At 43.8% G+C, this 20,114-nt stretch overlaps 1 protein-coding gene across 1 annotated transcript in view; it reads left to right on the top strand.

Moving 5' to 3' along the window:
* The window catches only part of CSMD1 (CUB and Sushi multiple domains 1), a 2,028,540-nt gene that overhangs the window by 1,838,742 nt on the left and 169,684 nt on the right, over nt 1–20,114 (top strand). Inside the window, exons 47-48 of the mRNA XM_084623138.1 lie at nt 11,850–12,038; nt 13,727–13,873. Coding sequence (XP_084479264.1) covers nt 11,850–12,038; nt 13,727–13,873 — 336 coding nt within the window. The remainder of the gene's footprint in view (nt 1–11,849; nt 12,039–13,726; nt 13,874–20,114) is intronic.

Here is a 20,114-nt window from a genome sequence, read left to right as displayed (position 1 = left end):
CTTTCTTTATAAAAACATGCCTTAGAATAATTTTGGAGACTGTAATTAGAAGAAAACATAGGTTATTCACCTTACAATAACTGAAATTTATTGGACATGCCTTTGACCATATGGATTCCATCAGAGGTATGTGTGTTTCATGCTCCTGAGCCCATAATTCTGTATTTAGCCATTTCCATTTGAGCTGTACATTCTTGTGCCCCCTACAGTGAGGGCATAAAAATCAGAGCAGCCCAACAGCCACTCATTTCCTTCACTAATATAGAAATCCAGAGAAGGACTCTATATCAGTGAGGTAGGTTGGTGGATCATGTAATCCATGTGTCTGAAGACATCTTGAAGCATTGGCGACCAACATTTACCCCTCCAGGAGGTAGGTGATTGGAGGCACCTGATCTAAAAGCTGTGACAATGGAGTAGTGAATGGTAAACATATAAAGCAACTTTGTGTAACTGCCCTACAGCTTTTGTAAGGTGTTAACTGAGCCCTAATAAAATGTGCCCTAAATTGAAAAGGAATGGGTAATTTATTAAAAAAAGTAGACAATCTTAGTGCAGTCTGTAATGCATTTAGAAAGTCTTTGAGAGGAAACAGAAAAAGTATAGGTGATTTACGAAAATGCTGAATTCTAGAAAGATTAAAGGACATAGCTCTAAGAAGTTCTAGTTTGTGGAGTTTAACTTCATGATCCTTCTGCAGAGATTAAGGGGGCAAAACCTGGTAGATGTATTAACTAATTTATATGAGAGTCCAAGACAAGTTTTTATAACAATTTTTGAGTGTGATTGAAGCATCAGATGCTTAACTTGTGGAAACATTTGAGTCAGACCTTTTATAAATCTAGAAACTGTAAGGTCAGAAATAAAATTAAGTGATTGTTCAGAGGCAGATTATATTCTGATATAGCAACCAGGTAGATTCATACTGAGTTAACAGAAAGTCCACCACATTTTAAAATCAATAAATAGTTCAAAATAATTGATACAGAAGAGCCAAGGGGTTGAACATGATTCTGAATAGGCTGCAGAGAGAAGTGTTTTCCTTTTGCTTGATTTAGCCTTCTGGTAGAGGTCTTTCTGCTTCGAATATAAATCTGTTGTATAGCTGCCAAGCAGGATTTGTTCAGAGGCCTCAGCCAACCAGCTTCCATGTGTAGAGACTCTGAGTTCAGATTAAGCATCAGACATTGGCTTTGGGAAATTATTTCCAGTATGTTCAAAGAGATGGGCTGATTGATAGGTGTCACAGCTTAGAGTACCAGAAATGGTGTGTCCAGGCTGGAGCTATTATTATCACATTGACCTTGTTTTGGTGAATCTTTGACCCAATTCTGGGAATTAATGGAATGACGTGAATGCTAAAGGGAGGAGAGAGGAGGTAAAGATCCTCTATGACTGGTCCATGATCTTGACCATGGCCTAAAATGTGTAACCTATAGCCTGGAGAGAAGTTGCTGTTACAATAGATGAAATAGAACCCCCACCCCTTTCCCTAGAAAAATTAGGAGCTTTCTGTTGGTATTGATATAAGGAAGGTGGAGACCATTGTTTACAGAATGAATGGGGTGTGGTTTGCTTATAGGCATAGTTTGACTTCTATATTTGGGAGGGGGGTCAAAGATTGGGACGATGGGTCCAAATGCATGGGGGTTGAGCAAATGGGGAGAAGCTCCCTGTACAGTGACCCCACCCTCACTGCTGAGGAGTGATGGGGCAAGAAGTGGAAGTTGGGGGGGTTCAGAGCTTTCTCCAGCAGGGGGAGATCCCTGGAGGTAGGTCTGATCCAGCCTTGGCTGCTCCGTGGAGGGGAAGAGGAAGTATTTAAATTTAAAACCATGCTCTGAAGTGTCTCTAGCCTCTGTTTGTCAGACATTGGGAATGGGTGACATGGGGAAGGATCACTTGATGATTACCTGTTCTGTTCATTCCCTCTGAAGCATTTCGCATTGTTCACAGTTGGAAGACAGGATACTGGGCTATATGGACCTTTGGTTTGACCCAATATGGCCGTTCTTATGTTCATACCCTCCCCAATCTCAGACCATGGGTTTGCTTCATATTCTGAGGTGGCCTGTGTAGGCTCAGAGACCAGAACATTGCCTTAGAATTCTTCAGAGAGTGCAGTGCCTCAATTGTTTTAGAGTTAAACAGATCATGGCCCTCAAAAGGCAGGTCTTCAATTGTTTAGAAATTTCTAATGACTGCAACCAGAATGTTCTTCTCATAGTGACCACAGTGGCCATAGATCTGGCTGCAGTGTCAAAGGCACCCAATGAGGCCTATGAAGCTGTCTTTGCCACCAATGGGCCTTATGAAGTCACTGTTCTCAGTTCATCTCCGATCTCCTGAGGAAATATCTGAGATAGTTGCAGAACTTTGTGCCATTGCATAAAATCATTCATATTCATTAATAGTTGGTAATTGGCTATATAACTCTACAAACTATTAGAAGAGTAAGCTTTCCTCCTCAGGAGAGCCGTCTTCTTGGGCTCTTTATCCATGGGTGTAGACCTAGGAGGCTCAGGTAATTGAGATTTCTCATGAGCTTCTGTTACCACCAAAGATCCAGATACTGGGTTTGTGAAAAAGTACTCAACCCAACCTCCCTATGGTGGGTACTTGGTATATGCCATCTAGTCTCTTAGATATGGTTGATATAGAAGTCTCTTGTACAACTTCTTGGGGAATTCCAAGGTGTCCACCATTCTTTTAAGGAGGTCTTGGAAGGCCCAGAACTGAACTTTAGTGGATGTATTGTAAAGAGCCATAGCCTTGTTGGGTGATGCCAATGGTATGTCCAAAGGACTGGGTGTTCCTCCTACTCCTCCACAAGGTCTTTCTTCTTCTCTGCTAAGAGGTCTTATTCTCCAGATTGTAGTAATTCCCAATGGAAAGATTAAAGTCCTCTAGCAGGATTCTTAGGAGGAGGTGATCTTACTCTTGACCTTGATATAGCAGAATAAGGAGCAGGTGGGAGAAGCTATGGGTTCAAAGGAGACCAATAAGGCCAGGTCTGCATTCCATAAGGGAAAGGACTATAGTGCCACAAAGGTGGGAACCATGGTGTGTGATGTCTGTGGAACATGAGGCTTGTGGTAAGGAAGACTCCTTTCATAGGCACTCCTGTGAATTAGTGGATGAGAGGGAAGATCTGCTAGGAGTGGGACTTCTGTTGTGATGCAGAGAAGAGGATGCTGATGAGTCAAATTCCTCTAATGGAGGAGCAGATCCCTGTGGAGTAGAAACCAAAGAGGCTCTGATATTAAGCCTGAGAGGGAGATACTAACACCAATGAGACTGAGTGGAAAGAGACTTAATCATCAGTACTTTATGCTCCAGATACAGTGGATAAAGGAGACACATCCAGCAGTGGAGATTCTGGTTCAGGAGTGATCATAAGGTCCAATGATGTGAATGCAGCTTTAGCAGACAAAGGAAGCAGTACTAATGATGACAATGGTACTGGGATCATTGGTACTAGAAGTGCAGTCTCTTAAGAAGTCTTGTCACAATACATACCAGTAACTCAGAGGCATACAATGATGAGAGTGGTACTAAGGACACAATGTCAGTCACCGAGGAAGTAGAATGCAGTACCAAAAGTAAAGAACACAATCCCCCACCCTTAGAAAACACAACGTACCAATGTGGTTTTGTAAGAACAAGTTTAGATAAGTCACCATGATGAACCTTGCCTTCTTGGCCAGTACCATGAGTGACACTGGGTGTCAAACCTCACAAAGAGACCTTTGATATTTTGTGCAGTTGGCAGTAAAAGCTACTGAATGACCTGAGGAGGGCTGGTGAGCAGACTCAGAGTGTTTGACAGCAGCAGAAGTTTTCATAGTAACAGACTTATCACCTGGAATGATATCCCTTCTTGATGGGGCACCTGATGAAATCAGCTTCACAGCATGAGGACTCAGCTCTTGAAGGGTTATCTCAGAGTGAGACTGTGTGTAATGATCTCCATTCAAAATAATTTGAGACTAACCTCACAAACCCCCTGTTTACACTTAGAAAAAGAGTTACAAATAGCACCTTTACTAGGGATGTGTGACTCTCACAGATTAAATGAGCTCTTTGTATATGCATCATTAGCAGGCATAGCATTCTAACAGACATGGCACATTTTAAAGCCTGGTGACCTGCTCTCCACCATTGAACCTACTCGTTGGTACAAAGGCAAAGCTAAAGAAAAAAATATGTTGGATTTTCAGTGAATGGTCTTAACTAAAACTTATCAAACACACTGCACTACGACTATTAAATTAACAACAAGCCTAACTGTACAAGTGCAAGAAGCAGGAGGACACTGAGACTCTGACTTGCTGCCACAAGTGGTGGGAAGGAACTGAGAAGTGATTAGGGCTGCTCCACTGTTTATACTCTCTGTGTAGGGCACAAAGGTGTACGGGGGTATGTGCACAGCCCTCACTGACATTGTTGACTGAAAGATTCCCAGATCATGCAGATGCAGCACATGCATCTACACTGGGATCTACTGTATGTGGACAAATGCTTGAAGAACTTCCCATTATAAAATTCCTTGTGAATATCTATCTAGCTTTCATTTCCATTTCCAATATCTATTGACCCTATGCATTAAAAAACTCCTCAGTCTATTATCTGGAGCCACTTTCTTTTACCAGCTCTGCCCTTATTTCACAGATTTTGAGATGTGTATGTCCTGGATAGAAATTAAAAAAAAAAAATGAAGAGGAAAGAAAGCCCTACAATGCTTCTTCACTGATCTGTTATCAGTATTAATTGTGTAATTTTTTTAAAATTGTTGAAGGGAATTCTTTGATCTCTAAATCCTTGTTTTCTAATGTTCCCCCAAGGATACATACTTGAGTAGGTGGAAGATAACATCTGAAGAAGACTTTTTTTTTCCATAACACTTACTGCATGTACCTTTTTTTATATCTCTTCTGAGCAGGTGGCTCCAGATAATAGCCTGGTATTAATGCATAGTATTTAATTACAATATATATGTCTACCATGGCAGTTTTTAGTTTGCTTACAGTCATTAACACTCTTAAGCACTAATTATTTTGTTTAGTAGGGAAACCTATCTCCCTTTGATAAAAGGGAGACGAGCTACTGAAAGGTGGTGGCACTCCAGGACCTGTTTCTTAAGAAGGCATCTTGTCATCCACAGGACCACATGCTGGGATTCCCTCCTGGTACTTTCTTGCACGCAAGAACTTTGAATGGTTCTGGCCCTTACTTGTTTTGTGATTTTTAACCAATGTGTTCATAGTTGATAGAAACCTCCGTGTCACTCAACCTGTCCCTTTTTACCAGATGTCTCTCTACTCTATAGATTTTAAAGCACATACTTGCATGTCCACATCTCTGAAAACCCCATTCCTGTCTTGTTTTTTGATTGTTTACTTTTGATAGCCCTCTGTTTATGTTATTGGATTTTTTCTGTGTTGTTTGTTTCCACCTTTCATTTGTTTTTTTTTTCTCTTTGTTTTATTATTCACTTTTTCCATATCTTTTAATTTATGTCAGCATTCAGGGACTGTGCCAGACAGTTCCCTGGTATGTTTGGTAATCCTTCAGGAGACATGTTTGTAAATCTAACACACACAATTGTTAAAATGCATATAATGTATTATGAAATATTGGGAAAAAAATCAGAACACATATGCCAGCAAATGTAAAGCGGTCCCTCCTGACAGAGAGACAAAAGATTAAAGGAAAGCTGACCAACAGGAGACTAGTTGAATCAAAGACAACATTTAGATCATAACAAACTATGGGCTTGGCTAAACAGGGAAAAAGCCTGCAGTAGCTGGTGGAGAGTTGCTAGTGTGCAGTAACTACTCCAATGCAACTCCTTGTGTGGATACACTGCACACTAAAAGTGTCTGCAAAAAGAAAAGGAGTACTTGTGGCACCTTAGGGTATGTCTACACTATGAAATTAGGTCAAATTTATAGAAGTCGGTTTTGTAGAAAGCGTTTTTATACAGTTGATTGTGTGTGTCCCCACACAAATGCTCTAAGTGCATGTAGTCGGCAGAGTGTGTCCACAGTACTGAGGCAACCGTTGACTTCCGGAGCGTTGCACAGTGGGTGGCTATCCCACAGTTCCCGCAGTCTCCGCCACCCATTTGAATTCTGGGTAGAAATCCCAATGCCTGATGGGGCTAAAACATTGTTGTGGGTGGTTCTGGGTACATATCGTCAGGCCCCCATTCCCTCCCTCCCTCCTTGAAAGCAAGGGCAGACAATCGTTTTGCGCCCTTTTTCTTGAGTTACCTGTGCAGATGCCATACCATGGCAAGCATGGAGCCTGCTCAGCTAACCGTCACCGTATGTCTCCTGGGTGCTGGCAGACATGGTACTGCATTGCTACGCAGCAGTAGTTTGTTGCCTTTTGGCAGCAGACAGTGCAGTATGACCCGTAGCAGTCATCGACGTAGTCCTGAATGCTTTTTTAACCGAGCGCCTGGGCAAACATGGGAGTGACTCAGCCAGGTCATTTCCCTTGTTTTGTCTCGTGGCGATTCAGTCCCGCACTGTCTTTTAATCTGCAGCTAGCAGAAGATGATGGGCAGTAGTCATACTGCACTGTCTTCTGCTGAGCACCCAGGTGTTGACTATGGGTAGCCGTTATACCTCACAGTCTGCTGCCAGCAAGATGTATAAAGATAGATGAAGTGGCTCAAAACAAGAAGTAGACAGATTTGTTTTGTATTCATTTTCTCCTCCCTCTGTGAAATCAATGGCCTGCTAAACCCAGTTTTGAGTTCTATCCTTGAGGGGGCCATTCAGTTTCTCGCAAAGCCACCCCCTTTGTTGATTTTAATTCCCTGTAAGCCAACCCTATAATCCATGTCATCAGTCACCCCTCCCTCCGTCAGGGCAATGGCAGACAATGGTTCCGCGCCTTTTTTTCTGTGCAGACGCCATACCACGGCAAGCATGGATCACGCTCAGATCACTTTGGCAATTAGGAGCACATTAAACACCACACACATTATCCAGCAGTATATGCAGCACCAGAACCTGGCAAAGTGAAACCGGGTGAGTAGGCGACGTCAGCGCAGTGACGTGAGTGATGAGGACATGGACACAGACTTTTCTCAAAGCACGGGCCCTGGCAATGTGGGCATCATTGTGCTAATGGGGCAGGTTCATGCAGTGGAACGCCAATTCTGGGCTCGGCAAACAAGCACAGACTGGTGGGACCGCATAGTGTTGCAGGTCTGGGACGATTCCCAGTGGCTGCGAAACTTTCACATGTGAAAGGGCACTTTCATGGAACTTTGTGACTTGCTTTCCCCTGCCCTGAGGCGCAAGAATACCAAGATGAGAGCAGCCCTCACAGTTGAGAAGCGAGTGGCAATAGCCCTGTGGAAGCTTGCAACGCCAGACAGCTACCGGTCAGTCGGGAATCAATTTGGAGTGGGCAAATCTACTGTGGGGGCTGCTGTGATGCAAGTAGCCCACGCAATCAAAGATCTGCTGATATCAAGGGTAGTGACCCTGGGAAATGTGCAGGTCATAGTGGATGGCTTTGCTGCAATGGGATTCCCTAACTGTGGTGGGGCCATAGACGGAACCCATATCCCTATCTTGGCACCGGAGCACCAAGCCGCCGAGTACATAAACCGCAAGGGGTATTTTTCAATAGTGCTGCAAGCACTGGTGGATCACAAGGGACGTTTCACCAACATCAACGTGGGATGGCCGGGAAAGGTACATGACACTCGCATCTGCAGGAACTCTCGTCTGTTTCAAAAGCTGCAGGAAGGGACTTTATTCCTAGACCAGAAAATAACCTTTGGGGATGTTGAAATGCCTATAGTTATCCTTGGGGACCCAACCTACCCCTTAATGCCATGGCTCATGAAGCCATACACAGGCAGCCTGGGCAGTAGTCAGGAGCTGTTCAACTATAGACTGAGCAAGTGCAGAATGGTGGTAGAATGTGCATTTGGACGTTTAAAAGCGCACTGGTGCAGTTTACTGACTCGGTTAGACCTCAGCGAAACCAATATTCCCACTGTTATTACTGCTTGCTGTGCGCTCCACAATATCTGTGAGAGTAAGGGGGAGACGTTTATGGCAGGGTGGGAGGTTGAGGCAATTCGCCTGGCCGCTGGTTACATACAGCCAGACACCAGGGCGGTTAGAAGAGCACAGGAGGGCGCAGTGTGCATCAGAGAAGCTTTGAAAACCAGTTTCATGACTGGACAGGCTATGGTGTGAAAGTTCCGTTTGTTTCTCCTTGATGAAACCCCCCGCCCCTTGGTTCACTCTACTTCCCTGTGAGGTAACGACCCTCCCCACCTCCCTTCGATCACCACTTGCAGAGGCAATAAAGTCATTGTTGCTTCACATTCATGCATTCTTTATTCATTCATCACACAAATAGGGAGATAACTACCAAGGTAGCCCAGGAGGGGTGGTGGAGGAGAGAAGCACCAGGAGGGGTGGTGGAGGAGGGAAGGACAAGGCCACACAGCACTTTAAAAGTTTAAAACTTTAAAACTTATTGAATGCCAGCCTTCTGTTGCTTGGGCAATCCTCTGTGGCAGAGTGGCCGGCTGGCCAGAGGCCCCCACACCGCGTTCTTGGGCATCTGGATGAGGAGGCTATGGAACTTGGGGAGGAGGGCGGTTGGTTACACAGAGGCTGTAGCGGCGGTCTGTGCTCCTGCTGCCTTTCCTGCAGCTCAACCATACGCTGGAGCATATTGGTTTGATCCTCCAGCAGCCTCAGCATTGAATCCTGCCGCCTCCTCTCATCATGCTGCTGCCACCTTTCAGCTTCAGGCCTCGATTCAGCCCGCCACTTACTCTCTTCAGCCCGCCACCTTTCCTCCTGGTCATTTTGTGCTTTCCTGTACTCTGACATTGTCTGCCTCAATGCATTTGTCTGTGCTCTGTCACTGTGGGAGGACAGCATGAGCTCAGAGAACATTTCATCACGAGTGCATTTTTTTCACCTTCTAATTTTCGCTAGCCTCTGGGAAGGAGAAGATCCTGTGATCCTTGAAACACATGCAGCTGGTGGAGAAAAAAAAAGGGACAGTGGTATTTAAAAAGACACATTTTATAGAACAATGGGTACACTCTTGCACAGTAAACCTTGCTGTTAACATTACATACATAGCACATGTGCTTTCATTACAAGGTCAAATTTTGCCTCCCCCCAGCGCGTGGCTAGCTCCTCCCCTCCCCCCCGTGGCTAACAGCGGAGAACATTTCTGTTCAGCCACAGGCAAACAGCCCAGCAGGAACGGGTACCTCTGAGTGTCCCCTTAAGAAAAACATCCTATTTCAACCAGGTGACCATGAATGATATCACTCTCCTGAGGATAACACAGAGAGATAAAGAACGGATGTTATTTGAACGCCAGCAAACATACCCTGCAGTGCTTTGTTCTATGATTCCCGAGTATGTGCTACTGGCCTGGTGTGGTAAAGTGTCCTACCATGGTGGATGGAATAAGGCTGTCCTCCCCAGAAACCTTTTGCAAAGGCTTTGGGAGAACATCCAGGAGAGCCACGAATACCCAGGCAAATTAATAATTAAACATGCTTGCTTTTAAACCATGTATAATATTTTAAAAGGTACACTCACCAGAGGTCCCTTCTCTGCCTGGTGGGTCCGGAAGGCAGCCTTGGGTGGGTTCGGGGGGTACTGGCTCTAGGTCCAGGGTGAGAAATAATTCCTGGCTGTTGGGAAAACCAGTTTCTCGGCTTGCTTGCTGTGAGCTATCTACAACCTCATCATCATCATCATCTTCCTCGTCCCCAAAACCTGCTTCCGTGTTGCCTCCATCTCCATTGAAGGAGTCAAACAACACGGCTGGGGTAGTGGTGGCTGAACCCCCTAAAATGGCATGCAGCTCATCATAGAAGTGGCATGTTTGGGGCTCGGACCCGGAGCGGCCGTTCACCTCTCTGGTTTTCTGGTAGGCTTGCCTCAGCTCCTTAAGTTTCACGCGGCACTGCTTCGGGTCCCTGTTATGGCCTCTGTCCTTCATGCCCTGGGAGATTTTGACAAATGTTTTGGCATTTCGAAAACTGGAACGGAGTTCTGATAGCACGGATTCCTCTCCCCATACAGCGATCAGATCCTGTACCTCCCGTTCGGTCCCTGCTGGAGCTCTTTTGCGATTCTGGGACTCCATCATGGTCACCTCTGCTGATGAACTCTGCATGGTCACCTGCAGCTTGCCACGGTGGCCAAACAGGAAATTGAAATTCAAAAGTTCACGGGCCTTTTCCTGTCTACCTGGCCAGTGCATCTGAGTTGAGAGTCCTGTCCAGAGCAGTCATAATGGAGCACTCTGGGATAGCTCCCGGAGACCAATACCATCTAATTGCGTCCACAATACCCCAAATTCGACCCAGCAAGGCCGATTTCAGCGCTAATCCCCTTGTTGGGGGTGGAGTAAGGAAATCGATTTTAAGAGCCCTTTAACTCGAAAAAAAGGGCTTTGTTGTGTGGATGGGTGCAGGGTTAAATTGATTTAACGCTGTTAAATTCGACCTCAACTCCTAGTGTAGACCAGGGCTTAGAGACTAACTTGTGTGCATTAGCTTAATGCATTTTAGAAGTGTACTAAGCTAAACCACCTGATGGCACCCTTAGTGTGGAGCAAGAGCGTCTACATGGAGAGTTAGGATGGAGCAGTTAGTGGGATTAAAATTCACAATTTTGCTCAGTGTGCACTAACTTCCTTGTATAGACAAGCCCTTAAAGACATTTAAGATCAGTCTAATTCTTTGTCATCTATAAGAGATGATAAATGTCAATATGTACAATGTGAATCTCATGGGTGATGCTTTAAAATTAAAAGTTAAGAGAACTGGTGTGGGGTGGGGGAATTACATACACTTGGCTGAATAAAACTACTCTTGAATTCAAAGTAAATATAAGTATCTGAGGGGTAGCCATGTTAGTCTGGATGAAGTGGTATTCACCCACGAAAGCTTATGCTTCAATATGTCTGTCTATAAGGTGCCACAGGACTCTTTGCTGCTTTTAAGGTAAATATATTGTCTGAGGAACTTACACTTAATTTCCTTTAATAACATTGCATGCCAACAAATTGCTAGACTTACCAGTTTATATCTTTTGACTAATGGGCGTGTTAGGGTAGCAACCATTTGACCTGACTTGTATCTTGCATTCCAAAAAAAGAAAGGACTACTTGATTCTTCCAAACTCAGTTGGAAGGGACAAGCCAAATTTTCAAATATAAGAGTTTAAGTAGAACACATGAACATACATGTGGGTGGTGAACATCACCCATGTGGATGGTCACATTAACACTTGGGTACATATGGTCAATGTTCCCTCTAATTTTTGACAGGGTGTGTGCACAAAGAATTTCTTCTGTGCAAATTGTTGTGCTTCTGTGCAAATTTTTGTGAGCGCGGTGTTTCATCGTGTGCACGGGGTTTAGGATCTGTGGGTGCGTGCACACGCGCACAGCTTAGAGGGAACAGTGCATATGGTCTACTTGATTGTAAACTCCTTGGAGTGAGGAGTGTCTTGAGATCTTTATTTGGTATATTCTTATTATTAGCTTGTTTTATAATTCAGATTGCTGAGTTAGGATCCAGTCTAGTTCCTCTATCTGTTAATGGGAGTTTTACCATTGACTGCACTGAGTTAAGTATCACCACATTTAGTGAATAAGTACAATATGATTTAAAGACAGCAAAAATTGAAAATTGATGCTGAAGTCTTCATTTAAATGTTTGAAAAATAGTAAAGTTTGTAAGAAGGCAAAAGTTGTATTGATTTCTTTTCTTTTTTCTTTTCTTTTCTTTTCTTTTCTTTTCTTTTCTTTTCTTTTCTTTTCTTTAGCACAATGCCCAGCAAATGAAATCCGTACAGCATCATCTGGAGTGATCCTCAGTCCAGGTTACCCAGGAAACTACCCCAATTCTCAGACCTGTTCCTGGACTATTAAAGTTGAACCAAGCTATAACATCTCTATTTTTGTAGAAATTTTTCAGAGTGAAAAACAGTTTGATGAATTGGAAATATTTGATGGTAAGAGTTATTTAACTATCATCTGATTTCAAACAATGAATATAGATATGAGAGAAACTGAATTTCCAGAATGTTTGTGCCATCAGATAATGATGTGTTTGGAACCTCCAAATGACTATTCTGCTCCAAGTCTAAAGTTTGGTACCCAGTGTTGTTTTCAATTACAATATTTTTGGAAAAGCAGCTGATTAATTTTGTTAGGCCCGTCCTATTAGATTCATGTAAAATAGGAAACCTGAGTGGAAAGTTTAATCTCTTTACAGAAATTTGATAAATGATTATATATTTTCATTGTGAACCTAGTTTTTTGGGGAAAAAAGTGTGCCATTGGATTCCCATAAATTATACCACAGATTATTGCCATCTGAGTTTAGATAATAGTATAGATAGAGCTATTTTACTATTCTTGGGCCAAATCCTGTGCTGTGAAATCACATGCAACTCTTACAAATCACATGTGGGCATCTGAGCACAGAATTTAGCATGTTATTTTTGTAATGTTGTCATTCCTGGTGAGGCAATTCTCTTGGATTGAAATACCATATGTTTATATTCATAGAATTATTTAGGGTCCAAGTGCTCTCTAATCAGACATTCAGTTCATTCTCTTTATACTGTAGCAGAATGTGTATCACGAGTCTTGAGGACATCTAGTAAAGATGATTTCACAGCCCTTTATTACCTTATTCTATTGACTGTTCTCATAAAATATTCCTCTCGTTCCTAAACTAATTTTTTCCTGCTGCAGTTTAAGATGATTACTACTTATTCTGTTGTCATTGACTAATGAGGGCAATTGGTCCAAAAACACTTCATAACATACTTTTATGTATTTGAAGATTATTATCATGTCTACCCCTATTAAGCAAGAAGACTGCATGGCACAACTGATTAATGTACACTTTGGGCATATTCTCATCATGTTACCAGGATACCCAAAAGGATATTAATCATTATCAAATGGTTTGATGTGTCTTGTAAATATAATTTGGACCGTCTTTTTTTCCTTTATCAATTGATCTTTTAATATCTACAGTTATTATAAAAATATTCATTAGCAATCTACAATGGTTTATTATAAAAACAAAATTTTGCAATCTTTTCAAATTGCCAGTTTTCTCTCTATAAGCTTTCCTGGCTCTGAGAGGTCAAAGAAGTAATTAGTGAGGGAGAGCTATTAAGATTCTCCCTGTCTCCTCACTACTCAGCACACATCTTTCAGATTAGATAACGGCCACAGCTTTCCCTGGAACTTCCCCAGTGGCTTAAGCAATATGTAACTATTTTTTTTTTTAAAGAAAACAATTTAGGTTGCTTAATTCTCCTGGTGGAATTCTTTCTTATTTACTCATACATTAATTTTTAATCAAATCCAAGTATTGATACTAAATCTAGGGGAAGAGTTAATATAGTTAACCAATTACCAGTCTTAGACACATTTTCTAGCATATCCTTTTTGTGATGTAAAATCACTTTTGGCTAAATTAATCTCTGGAATAACTCCGGGTGAAGTCAGTGGAGTTATACCAGGGATGATTTGGGATCATTTTCTTTCAATAAAGCTTTAGTTGGAGTATTAGAAGCATCAACCTTAGCTCAAAAGTCTTTGTCACTCGTCTGTATCTCATTACAGAAGAGCTACATTTTTAAAAAAAAGAAAATAACATTCACTTTCCCTGATTCTAAAGGTTCTTCTGGGCAAAACCCTTTGTTGGTTTCATTAAGTGGAAATCATACTGGACAGCTAAACTTCACAAGCAGAAATAATCAGCTATATCTTCGCTGGTCAACTGACCACGCAACCAGTAAGAGGGGATTCAAGATACGTTACTCAGGTTAGTAACTGTTATATGCTTAGATTAAATTATACTTTGTTTATACAAAGTAATCAGTAACACTTTAAGACTTAAAATACTCATATCTAGTTGGCTGTAACTGACTGCTTCTCTGAAAATAGTATATCTTGCATGATATAGTTGTCACATCCCAGGGTGCAGTCCAGACTAGCAAGGGGTTGCACCTGCCCTGCCATCGTCGGTGCCTCTCAGTGCTTTTCTGCTGTAGCTCCCAACCTGGGCCCCTCATAAATAACCCTCCAGCATGCAGCTCACACCAAGTGTCTGTGTATAGCTGCACCCAGCCAGCACCATTCTGGACATACTCTGGCTTCTACCAGCCATGGTTACCATTTGCAGGGTGACTCCAAGACACTCCCATTCCTGAATTTTCCCACAAAAAGGATGTTCTGCACTGTCCAGCCTCACCTGGACATTTCAGATAATAGAGATCCATTGCTCTTGTTAAGGGGTCAGTAGTCAACAATTTGATTCTTAACTGGAGTTACCCAAACAGTTGAGTTTAAACACAACACTGAATTTGTTTTGTTTAAAAATAAAATAAGTTTATATAAATACAAAGAGAGATTTTAAGTGAATACAAGTATAAGGCATAGAAGTCAGAAATGGTTACAAGAAAAGTAAAGATAAAATGTTTTCTAGTATCTAAAATGTAACAAACTAGACCTAGTTCCATCTAAAATCCTTTCCACATGATCCCAGCAACAAGGCTGATGAAATTATCTGATCAGGATCCCCTCCCAGAGTTCCTTTGTCTTCTTAGGAGAAAGAGGAAGAAAGAACCTGTGTTGTTTTTGCCCCTCATTTTATAATGATCACACCGCCCCTAAAGGTGGGGGGGTGATGTCCAGGCTTGCCGGAGGAATGCAGTAGTGCTTTATGGTGGGGGGGGCGGGGGGGCAAAAGGTCAAACTGATGCAAAAAGGTGGGTTGTGGTCAGCTTTGCAGCACTGACTCACCCTCTGGGAATGTAACAAGTGGAAGGTTTTAAAGGTGCAAGCCCTGATGTTGGAAACTTTTTTCTCCATGCAGCAGGCTTTGGGCTGCAAGACAAAAGGTCATTGGAAGATGGGAACTCAACTGGGTCTGGGGAGGGTGGGGGTGTGGGGGGTTAGGCAGCCAAGCTAATTGCTGGTGCCTCCTTGTGGCAGATGTCCAGTGCATGTCCTCTGTAGGGAAGGCATCCAGTGACCAGATAAACGGCCTGGTAAAGAACTTAAAAAGGAGGTGCTGGTTAAAGGAATGGAACAGTGTGGGGTTTTGGGCCCTATGATTGGAACATCAGGGAGCCAAACTCCCTTTCTGATAGCCCACCTTACCCCTCCTATGAGTGGAGGGGGTGGATGATAAGCTCCCTGCCAATAGATGTGCTGGATGGACTTGGATGGAAAAGAGGGGGAGCTGGTGGAACCCCTGCAGGTAATTATAGAATAAACATGGCCTTATCTGCTCTATGCGCTTTTATCTACCGGATAGTCCCAGGAATCTAATAATAAAGTTGCAGCCTGATTAAATCCATATCAAGTGTCTCCTATCCTTCTTTCAGTATAGCCAAACAATCCAGTGACCCTTTGAAATGCATTTTCCTGAGGGTTATCCCTAAAGTTTCTTCCCGCTATAAGGACAGAGACATGGAGTCTTGTGGTGAAAGAGGTTTCATATGGTGTTTTTGATTGGTGATTGCCAGTCAACTTTGAAGACACTTGGCTAGAAGCATTAGCTTGTCTTTTGTCTTTAAGAAACTCTTTTGCCCCCATCCCAGACTTGTCTGGTAAACATACTTCAGTCATAATTTCAGCTTATGTTTGTAACTTTACATATAATGTTGCTACATACACTTCACCATGATATCATTGACCAGTGAGTTATTAGTTTCAACTGATACTTCACAAGGCATATTTTGTACAACAATTACAATAGTGTGTAGAGTGTGAATACAGTGTGCATTCAGTCACAATAGTACTTTCATCTGAGGATCTCAAAGTGCTTTATTGGGGAGGGTAAGTAGTAATATCCTAATTTTACAGATCAGGAAAGTGAGGTAGAGAGAGTGACAAAAAGTATCTGTTCTTTGCTGTCTGAATACACTGTATGTAAAACCTGTGATGTAAATTACAAGATGATGATTCACGGAGTTATGAGATACAGGGGTATTGAATTATATAACATTAGCAAGAATACCAGTTGAACAAATCCTGAACAAATATGATGAGCTTGGCCTAAAAGGTATTGAAACATAGCAGGGCTGAGGGAAGGAATCCTAAGCCACAGTAGTCATATCACCATGTCACCTATGTAGCTAGCTAATGGGTATGGGGTGAATAGTGGATGAGCTCTGCTGCTACTTTCCTCTACAGGGTTTTTGTCATATAGATCTGAACTGTGGGGCAAATCCTCCCCCCACAGAGTCTGGCCTGACTGGGTACGGAGTAGCTATTATTCAGTGGTGGTTATTGGGGAATATTACAGTCAATGAAAAATTGGATATGAGTCACCAGTGTGCCCTTGTTGCCAAGAAGGTTAACGGCATATTGGGCTGCATTAGTAGGAGCGTTGCCAGCAGATCGAGGGAAGTGATTATTCCCCTCTGTGCGATACTGGTGGAGCCACATCTGGAATATTGCGTCCAGTTTTTTGCCTCCCACTACAAAAAGGATGTGGACGAATTGGAGAGAGTCCAGCACAGGGCAACGAAAATGATTAGGGGCCTGGGACACAAGATTTATGAGGAGAGGCTGAGGGAACTGAGCTTATTTAGTCTGCAGAATTGAAGAGTGAGGGGGGATTTAATAGCAGCCTTCAATTACCTGAAGGGGGATTCCAAAGAGGTTGGAGCTAGGGTGTTCACAGTGGTGGCAGAGGACAGGACAAGGAGCAATGGTCTCAAGTTGCAGTGGAGGAGGTTTAGGTTGGATATTAGGAAAACTATTTCACTAGGAGGGTGGTAAAGCATTGGTATGAGTTACCTAGGGCGGTGGTGGAATCTCCATCCTTAGAGGTTTTTAAGGCCTGGCTTGACAAAGCCCTGGCTGGGATGATTTAGTTGGGATTGGTCCTGCTTTGAGCAAGGCGTTGGACTAGATGACCTCCTGACGTCTCTTCCAACCCTATTCTTCTCTGATTCTATGATTACTTAGCAAGCCACAGAGCTGCTGTGCTGACACTTAGCAAAGGCTGTTTCAGCCCACTGGTTCCTCTACTACAAGGGGCATAGGAAGGAAGGATCTGCATAGCAGTAGTTACTTGCCCCTGGCCCAGGCAACTCTGGGCACCAGGGCAGAACAGTCAATGGGCCCCCACACACACACAAGCTGCGCCTGCGTGGACGCAGTCCGCCTGACATTTGGGCGGTGCTGTGTCTGTGCTTTCTGGTGCCCGGTGAGCTGCTGGCTGTATTACTGGGCGTGCTCTTCCAGCACAGCCAGGGTGTCCACATGCCTGCCCAGTAGGGTTGCCAGCTGTCTAATCGCGCAAACCCAAAGACCCTTGCCCTGCCCCAGCCCTGCCCCTTCTCTGAGACCATGCCCCTGTCCCGCCGCTTCTTCAAGGCCCAACCCTCTGATCACTCTATCCCCCCTCCCTCTGTCACTCACTCTCCCCCACCCACTCACTTTCACCAGGCTGGGGCAGGGAGTTGGGGTGTGGGAGGGTGTGAGAGGTCATGCTCTGAGAGGCAGTTTGGGTGCAGGAGGTGGTCCAAGGTCATGCTCTGGGAAGCAGTTTGGGTGTGAGAGGGTGTGAGGGGTCAGGTTCTGGGAGGGAGTTTGGGTGCAGGAGGGGGTGAAGGGTGCAGACTCTGGGAGAGAGTTTGGTTGTGGGAGGGGATGTAGAGTGCAGGCTCTGGATAGATTAGGCAGCTCCCTGTCTGGCATGCTGGCTTTTGTTAATTTCAGTCTGAGGCTCCTCTCTCTCCCCATCCATTGTATGGGAGTTTAGGCACCTACCTCAGACTTTGTGAATTGTAGTGATTTTCTAGGTGCCTAAAAATTAGGTGCTGTGATGCTCTGCCAAACAAATGGATGATAGGAAAATTAGACCTTATAAATGAATAATTAGAGAATATTGCATTACTAAGAATAATCCTGAGATTTACAAAGTGACCTAAGGGATTTTGACACTCAATTCAAATTAATTTTGGGGGGGAATTTTGCATCCAAATCCCTTGGGCAGCATTGAAAATCTCAGCCTAAATGTTTTAAATGATCCAGCAAGAGATTATATTATGTGAAAGAAAATGTATGATCTTGCAAATGCAGACCAGTGTATACCCATGCTCCTGCTGTCCATGCATTGGTTGACTGGTGATGTATCTTACAGCATTGCAGTATGACAAACCACGCAGTCATTTTTCTGGTTGTGACAAGGTGGATGAGGTGATATCTTTTATTGAACCAACTTTTGTTGGTGAGAGATGACGAGTTGCCCCTCCATTAAGATGCCACATGATGAGCTGAGATACCACCAAGCCCACCTGTACTGCTAGCATGGACCCCCTTTTTACCTGTCTTGCTGAGCCAGGCTCTTAAGCTTCCTCGAGCATGCGCACAGGAAGGGCCACACCCAACTGCAGAATGACATAGACACTGAGATCAGCTCTGGGAAGACTTAAGGAACTTGCCCCAGCACTCAGGTGCCCACCTCCCTTGGAGTGCAGACCCAAAGGTATATTAGGAAATCCACCTTCTCCCTCAATGTGGAGGAAGATATGCACAGCCTCTTTCCCCCCCGCCCCCCAAATTAAGAATTGCACAGACTGAGTTATATTATAAACAAGAAATAAGTTTATTAACTATAAAAGGTAGATTTTAATGATTAAAAATAAGTAGCATACAGAACAAAGCAGATTACTAAACAAATAAAACAAAACATGCAAACTAAGCTTGGAGGCGGGGTGCAGGATCTAAGCTGGGGCAGGGGGTTGGGGTGCAGGATGAGGTCAGGGGGTCGGTGCTTACCTTGGGTGGTTCCTGAAAGTGACCAGCACACCCCTCTGGCAGTGCCTCCTGGATGGGGGGCACAGGAGGTCTCCACGCACCTCTGCCCACAGGCACCGCCCCCACAGCTCCTATTGGCCACAGTTCCTGGCCAATGGGAGCTGAGAAGTCAGTGCTCGGGCTGGGGGCAGCACGCAGAGACCCCCTCCCCAGAGGCTGCAGGGATGTGCCACAGACTTTCAGGAGCAGCACAAAGCGAGGGCAGGCAGAAAAGGGACCCTTTTAAATCACCAAGGCTCCTGGACAGTTTCCCCCTTTCCCCACCACCTCCCCGTCGGTGGGTCTGCCCTGACCCAACCATGCCAGGTCCTTCATATCTAAATTTAAACTGCTGCACAGGGGCTCTATGCAGGGAATGTGAACCAACTGAATAGTCTCTAAAATCGTGCCCTCCAGTTTTTTGGTGGAATAAGAGTAGTTCCATTGCCACTGTAACCATGAAGCCTGGAACAAGATTTGCCACTGTGTATGGATCCATTGGCCTTGTCACCATTTATGGGATCAAATAAACCTCCCCTTCCTGCCCCACACACATATTCGGCTCTAGACACTTACCACAGAGATCACTTATGCAGCATCCATGGGGAGGAAAAGTCTTTCTGAACTGATTATTGTACTACCTATGTCACTAAAACATTGTTTTTTGCTGTGTTTGAGCCATATATGGTTGTGCATCTCTCAAGGTTTTGAATGACTAACAAAAACATTTTAATTTTTTTCACTTCAGAAAATATTTTATTGAGAGCCAGATTGTCCCCTGTTTGAGTGCACAGGGACATAGATTCAGGGAGCCTTCCTCCTGCCTCACACTGACAACTTCTAACCCCAAAGAAAGTAAAACAAAAGCAAGACTGAGCTTTCAGTGCTATTTGGGACTAAAGAAAAGGAACAACTGGGGAGGATTTCTGCGTTGTGGGAGGGGAAAGAGCCCCACATTTTCACCTGGTTGATTTTATCTGAGAAATGATAAATTATTTTGTGTCTGTGTGATATTAGAGAGAAAGTGTGGGTGTAGGGAAGGAGATATTGTCACAGGCAGATTATGGAAAGTCTTGAAAGGCAGCTGCACTGGCCTGCAGCTTGAGACCTCAGGTATTATTACTCACAAGTTAGACCACTTACAGCTTTGGCTCAACTCTTCTCCCCCCCAGTTCAGTTCTTGCTTCCAGGTGTTTCCCAGTGTCTCTTTGGGTGGGGAGGCAGAGGAGAACCACAATGATGTCACT

This window comes from Lepidochelys olivacea (genome assembly GCF_965140295.1).
Source record: "Lepidochelys olivacea isolate rLepOli2 genome assembly, chromosome: 3".
NCBI classification, from domain to species: domain Eukaryota; kingdom Metazoa; phylum Chordata; order Testudines; family Cheloniidae; genus Lepidochelys; species Lepidochelys olivacea.
Note: the sequence above shows the minus strand (reverse complement) of the source record. Positions and strands in the feature narration are given on the sequence as shown.